The sequence below is a fragment of the Suricata suricatta genome, chromosome 12 (assembly GCF_006229205.1).
Source record: "Suricata suricatta isolate VVHF042 chromosome 12, meerkat_22Aug2017_6uvM2_HiC, whole genome shotgun sequence".
Taxonomy (NCBI): Eukaryota; Metazoa; Chordata; class Mammalia; order Carnivora; family Herpestidae; genus Suricata; species Suricata suricatta.
The window spans coordinates 8,519,072-8,525,747 of NC_043711.1; the positions used below are offsets into that span (position 1 = coordinate 8,519,072).

At 55.6% G+C, this 6,676-nt stretch overlaps 1 protein-coding gene across 2 annotated transcripts in view; it reads left to right on the top strand.

Moving 5' to 3' along the window:
- The window catches only part of MAST1 (microtubule associated serine/threonine kinase 1), a 27,955-nt gene that overhangs the window by 3,962 nt on the left and 17,317 nt on the right, over positions 1–6,676 (top strand). For both annotated transcript variants that reach the window (XM_029917185.1, XM_029917186.1), the window contains exons 3-7: positions 1,439–1,527; positions 1,999–2,074; positions 4,015–4,093; positions 6,162–6,322; positions 6,516–6,591. In XM_029917185.1, coding sequence (XP_029773045.1) covers positions 1,439–1,527; positions 1,999–2,074; positions 4,015–4,093; positions 6,162–6,322; positions 6,516–6,591 — 481 coding nt within the window. The remainder of the gene's footprint in view (positions 1–1,438; positions 1,528–1,998; positions 2,075–4,014; positions 4,094–6,161; positions 6,323–6,515; positions 6,592–6,676) is intronic.

The following is a 6,676-nucleotide window of genomic DNA, read 5'->3' on the forward strand; positions in this document are numbered from 1 at the left end:
GGGGGGAGGAGGCTGCGCCGGTTCGGGGGGTGGGGGGTGGGTATTGCAGCGCCTTTGTCTGCTGGCGCTGCGGGCTCCGGCAACCCAGTGGGGGTAGGGGAAGAAGGGGAGGGTGGGGGACTTGGCACCTTCGGAACAATAGCCGCAGCCTGGCCTCCCCCCGCCCCCATGCCGCGTGTTTCTGGCCTCGCTAATGTGCTCAGTCACTGTGGCAGGGGTGAGGGGAATGGAGGGGCTGGGGGCTCCCTCTTCAGAATCTGGGATCCTGAGGGGCAGAAGGAAAGGGGGGCTTTATCATAGCACAAACTACCCCCCACCAAGAACACAGCCTCATACGGAAAATAGTGACACAGAGCATCACGTAAGACATGATGTCACGCACATATACACATTACAGCCCTAGTGGCCCAGATACACCCTGGAGCCATCACGCATCCGGTGGCCATAGGTCAGACTCATGTCCAGACACACAGGGGCACCCCCAGCGTCACACACAGATGAATAACCCCACAGGTCCAGTGTTATATACGCCTAGGCAGATGTCACATGCATGGTGATACACACACGATTATGGCATCCAACACACACACAGACACATGTATGGCAATGACATCTATGTACCCAACAATGTCACAGCACATGATATCACCTAAGCATGTCACATGTGGTGTTACACAGATGTCAGACTAAATGACACAAGGAATCTTGCAGAGCTGGAGAGACACACAATATCATATGGTATCACATGAAAGACTCACGTAGGGAATGTCACAGGTGGTGGAAGGCTCAAACATGCCCATTATCTCAGGGTGTGAAACTCATACACAGTAGAGGCCACACGTGGACACGCATGGAGAGTGTCACACACACACACAAGTGCAGTATACCACATAGACGTAGAATCCCTCACAAAGACATAGACACATGTAGCAGAAACCACGCACGGACATGCTATAGCGCACGATGGCACATCTAGTCATGGACACGTGGCGTGGCACACTTTCACACAGACACAAAAGGTATATGTCGTATCACATAAGATAAACCCAATCCAGTGCTGACCTCACACATTGGGAGCCACCCGTGGATACATGCAGAGGATCCCAGACACAGTCCCAAAGACACATATACACTCAGTATCCCCAATGGTGCCACATAGACAACATGTCTATCATTCCATGACTGACACTGTGCCTCATATGGTCACACACGATCCACGCCGGTAAGTTTGCACACACGGGCCACACGCACATCCCTTCCCATACACGGTCCTGCCTAGGTCTCCATCACCCCCTCCTCTGAGCAATCCTCTGGGGTCACCTCCAAGCCCCCACAGATGGGAGACAGGTGGGGGTCTGAGACGGAAAGGTGGCAGGTTGGGTTCACAAACTCACTGGGCTGCGGCCGGCCCGCTCCCCTTGCCTCGCCTTCCCCGCAGCTGCCGCACCAGTAACCGGAAAAGCCTCATCCTGACCAGCACTTCGCCCACGCTGCCGCGACCCCACTCCCCACTGCCTGGACACCTGGGTGAGAGACAGGTGGGGGGTGTGGCACAGACTCGAGGAGGCGTGGCCACATGCTAGGGGCGTGTTCATGCAGCAGGACTGGGCGGGGACTGAACAGAGGAGGAGCCTGATTGGGCAGGGGGCGGGACCATCCTTGTGTGGCAGTGGTCAGTCGGCTGAAGGGGCTTTCGTGGGCGGGAGCCCAGGCGGAGCAAGATTGTAAAGAGGATGCGGTTGAAGGGAAGAACCATGCCTGAGGAACGGGGCCATCTCAGATGAAGACAGAATTGGCCTGGAGGGGGGCTGGGCTGACTCGATAACCGTGACAGCTTAGAGAGGCGGGGCATCAGCTAAAGGGGCATGGTCCGCTCATGTGGGTGAGACTAGACCAAACAGGGGAAGAGCTGCTGTTTGCAACCCACTTTGAGGATTGAGAGGCCTGGTGGGATTGCCTCCCATTCCAAGCCTTAAGATGCCCCTCTTTCCGCTACAGGTAGCAGTCCCTTGGACAGCCCTCGCAACTTCTCCCCCAACACCCCCGCCCACTTCTCGTTTGCCTCCTCCCGAAGGTGAGTCCCTCTCCCCAGGGCCCTAGAACCCTGGCAGGACCCTCCCCAACCACCGTCTGGGCCTCCATCTGTTCCCCTCCTAATTGCACCTGAGCCAGGGCCTGAGGGACCCGCAGAGTGCCCCAACGTCCCAGCGGGAATAAGCGCCAGGCCTTAGGGGCGGGGCCTATGAGAAGGCGGGGCCAGCCGCCTGTCCGGATTCAGAGGAGGAGTGGGACTTCCTTTGCCACGGAGCGAAAGCGCGTGCGCTCTGAGCCCAGGGTCTCAGTCTCCCCAGCCTCTAGCTCCAGGCCGGCGTTTCCGTAGCAACAGGACAGGGAGCGGAGATGAAGTGCGCAAGCGCAGACTGCCTGATGTCCATTGAGGGATTCTTAGTCTCCAACGTGAGAAAGGGCACCGAAGGGCTATTTCTCAAGGTCCCAAGAGGGGCAATCTTAGGTTCCCCTACGGGGATCTTTGAGAGCTTCTAGAATGTCGCTAATGAATTTTCTTGGGGCCTTTGGCAAAATTGGGGGAGAGAGAGATTCCTTCAATGTGTTTTGGAGAAACTTCAGGGAGTCACCAGGATGTTTGGGCGGGGCTCTTTTTCTTTGAACTTTATTCATTCTAAAAACGTTATCTGAACACGTGGTGTGATCTGGAAGCTGAGCATAAGGGGTGAATGACATTCTGTCTCTGTCTTCGGGGTTGAGTTGGGTGGCGGGCCAGAGAACCTGGATCACTGCAAAGGCTGGTGATGGCTGTCATGTGGAAGTCACGCAGTACTGTAGGGACAGAGGATGCCTCCCTAGGGTGGATGCGGAAAGATCCCCTTGGCTATGGAATTCAGCTGAAGGCTTTAGGGAGCCAGAAAACGGCTCTAAGACTGGACCTGATGTGATCGCTTGCACGGTGCGTGGCATTAGAAGGGCACTGCCCGGAGGGAGGCTAGTGCATGGGACTGTGTGTCCCTGGGATATGCAATCTGTGACTGATGTGGGTGTGTGAATGTGGGTTTGTGAGATTGTGAATGCGCGAGGCAGCCCCGCCTACACATGGTGGTGTGCGTCCGCATGTGAGTGTGAACATGTGTGAAGGTATACCAGTGCATTTGTAAATGTGTGTGAATGTGTGAGAGAGCATGCCCTCCCAAGTATGTCTCCGTGTGAGTGTGCAATCTGGTGGGAGTGTGAATGAATGTGTGACTAAGTGCGTGAGCGTTCTCCAATGTGCCTGGGCGAACGTGGAAGAGTAGAATGTGTGTGCGGGAGTGTGTGTCTTTGTTTCAGCGTGAGTACTCCATCTCTAAGCGTTTGCGTTTATGTGTGAGTGTGTGTCTGTTTTTGCATGTGTGATTGTGTTTTCGTGTAGGGATGTGTGAGATTTGGGTCCGTGTGTGGGACAGTGAATGTGTGTGTGTGTGTTGAGGACTCATGTGTGAACATGTATGATTGTCAATGTGTGATCTGGACCACATGAGTCACACTAACGCTAGTGGGGGTGGCTGTGGGAGTGACTGTGTGGGTGTGAGTGTCACTGAGCCGATGTGGGCGTGTGTGTCGGTGTGCGTATTTCTTCCCTGAGGAGGCTCATGTGGTCTCACTCTGAACGCTTTCTCAAGGGGGGGCAACTTTTGGCATTCCTCTGGATTGACTATCCTGAGTGGGCTTTTTCCGGCCCCCCACCCCCGGGGTTCACTCTGTGGGCTTATTTGGTGTGAGGAGGACAGCACAGGAGGGTCATCACAAGGAGCAGAGGGACTGATGTTTGCTTCAGGTCCCTGGGGCCTGGCTGGAAGCCTTCCTCTTTCCCTCCGTGGCTCTGAGGGCCTGTCAGAATCGTAGAGCACAGCTACCCCTCCAGCCCCTCCCCTCGTGGTCACCAGTAGCTTCCCTCGCACCCTGAGGAGTGGGGGGACCAGTGGGGCTTAGCAGCCTCTGAGCGTCTCGGCTGGGTTCCAGGGCGGATGGACGCCGTTGGTCTCTGGCTTCGCTTCCGTCTTCTGGCTATGGCACCAACACACCCAGTTCCACCGTCTCGGTGAGTTGGCAGGTGGGCGAGTGGGTGGGAGCTGGGGGGGGGGTCCCTCAGCCAGGCCAGCAGATGTACTGGCCTTAATGCGGGCTTCCAAGGTATCAGCCATCCCTCTATTGGCAAGTGACAGGTCCCCTTGAAAGCCTGTTCTCCCCCCTCAACATACCTTCTTGGGGGTTCTGCTCTCGCTGACTTATTTTACAGATGACGGTCTTAAGGCTCATGGGTTGAGACACTTGCCAAGGGCCTCAGCTGGCCAGGCCCAGCACACCCTTCCCCAGAGTGCATTTGCTCAACCACTGCAGTACCCAAAGTCGATCTCTCCACCTGCCCCTTTTCTGCCTGTGTCTCTGGTCCACTCATCCATCCGTCAGTATGATGTTCAGCAGACATTTATCATGTGACTGTCATACGGTGGGTGGGCTCTCTAGGTTGGGCCAGGATCCAAGGATTCATGAAGCCCTCACAAGGGGAGACAGAGCAGTAAGAAGACATTTACAACACAGGGTATTTGGAGCTGTTACGGGAGTTGTGCCAGGTGAGGTGACAGCAGTAAGGGGCACTTGACTCTGCTGGCGGGAGGGTCAAGGAAGGCTTCCTGGAAGAGGTGGAATTGAAGCCAAGACACAGGATGAGCAGGAGTTCGGCAGGTGGTGGATAGACAGGAGGGGTGTTTCAGGAAGGGACCAGGGAACAGAATGTGCAGACTCCCAGAGGCAACAGAGAACTTGTTGCATTTGAAAGTTGAGCATAGCCTCGAGGAGCTGGAGGTTTGGGGTGAAAGTGGAGGAATGGCGGTGCGGTAGGCAGTGACCCTGGTCATGCTGGGGCTTCTCAGCCTGGCCTGGGAGGTGGGTCTTATTCTATATGTGATGGGAAGCCATACAAAGGCCTTTTTTTTTTTTGCTTTATATTAAAATTTACTAAAATTTCAGCCTGAGCTCTTTGAAATTGTGGTTTCCTATTAAAAATTTTTTATAATGTTTATTTACTATTGAGACAGAAACAGAGCATGAGTGGGGGAGGGGCAGAGAGAGAGAGAGACGGAGACACAGATTCTGAAGCAGGCTCTAGGCTCTGAGTTGTCAGCACAGAGCCCGATGTGGGGCTCGAACCCACAAACCATGAGATCGTGACCTGTGCTGGAATCAGAGGCTTAAGCAACTGAACCACCCAGGTGTCCCCAAATTGTGGTTTTCTAGATCAGATGTTATGTGCATTAAAAAATTGTTTTAATAGGTACTCGTGGGATGAGGAGTGAGTGATGTAATGTCTCAAAAGATCCTTCTGCCTCCAGAATCAAGTGGATATCTTTGTGTTCCTCCACTGATATCTGTAGCTCGGTGTTTGCCCGGCTGCAGGCTAGGCCCTGACTAGGGACCAAGCAGAACCAAGTCTCTGCCCTCTAGGAGCAGGCAGCAGTACAAATGGATAATAAAGATATAGCAGATAAATAGAGCAAAAAGAAACAAGATAGGGCAGGGATAGGGGGTGAGGGGATGTGTGTTCAGAGGGGAGAACGTCACCCACAGGGGTGACATTTAAGCAAAGGTGTAAAGGAGGAGTGATCTGTAGTGGATATGCTCCTGGCAGAGGGAATGGTTGTGCAAAGGCCCTGAGGCAGGAGTGCGCCTGGCTTGTTCGAGGACCATCAAGGAGGCCTGTGCAGCTGGAACAGAGTAAATGATGGGGAGAGTGGGTGGAGGTGACAGCAGGGAGACAGCACCTGATCTTCTAGGATGTTGTGGGTCTTGGGGAGGACTTCAGGGTCCATATTGAGTAAGGTGGGAGCCACAGAGGGTTCTGACCAGAGAAGGAATGTGACTTGATTCAGGTTTTAACAGGTTCCCAGCGGCCACATCTGTGTGAGTGTTGCAGTTCTCATCCGTGTCTGTCCCTGTACCTCCCCCCACCCCCAAGTCTATCTCCAGGAGTCCCAACGTGGACTCTGGGATCCAAGGATCATGAACCAGGTCCTGATCCTGTCTCTGCCCAGCCCCAGGAGTCCCAGCCCGGGGTCACGAGCTGTGGGGGGACTGCGGTGGCTCTGACCCGGCCCCGCTCCTCCCCCCAGTCTTCCTGCTCCTCCCAGGAGCGCCTGCACCAGCTGCCCTACCAGCCCACCGTGGATGAGCTCCACTTCCTCTCCAAACACTTCGGCAGCACTGAGAGCATCACGGACGAGGATGGTGGTCGCCGCTCTCCTGCGGTGCGGCCGCGCTCGCGGAGCCTCAGGTGGGTGGATAACCTCCCTCACACCCAAGCTGATCGTCTGGGGGCGTGGGGGGTGTGTACTGTGAGACCCCTGCCCACGCTATTAAACGGGTTGCAACAGGATGGGTGTGGTTTTACGGGGGGAGCAGGGTGGGGCGGGGATAGGATCTAACGGAGGTAGGAGGCTAGACAGGATCGGCTTTTCTCAACGCAGCCCCGGGCGCTCCCCCTCTTCCTACGACAACGAGATCGTAATGATGAACCACGTCTACAAGGAGAGGTTCCCGAAGGTGAGGCGGGGCGGGGGGCGGCCGCGGGGAGGCCCGGGCGGCGGGGGCCCTCGCTCGCCTTAGCTCCGCGCGCCCCCTGGTGGCC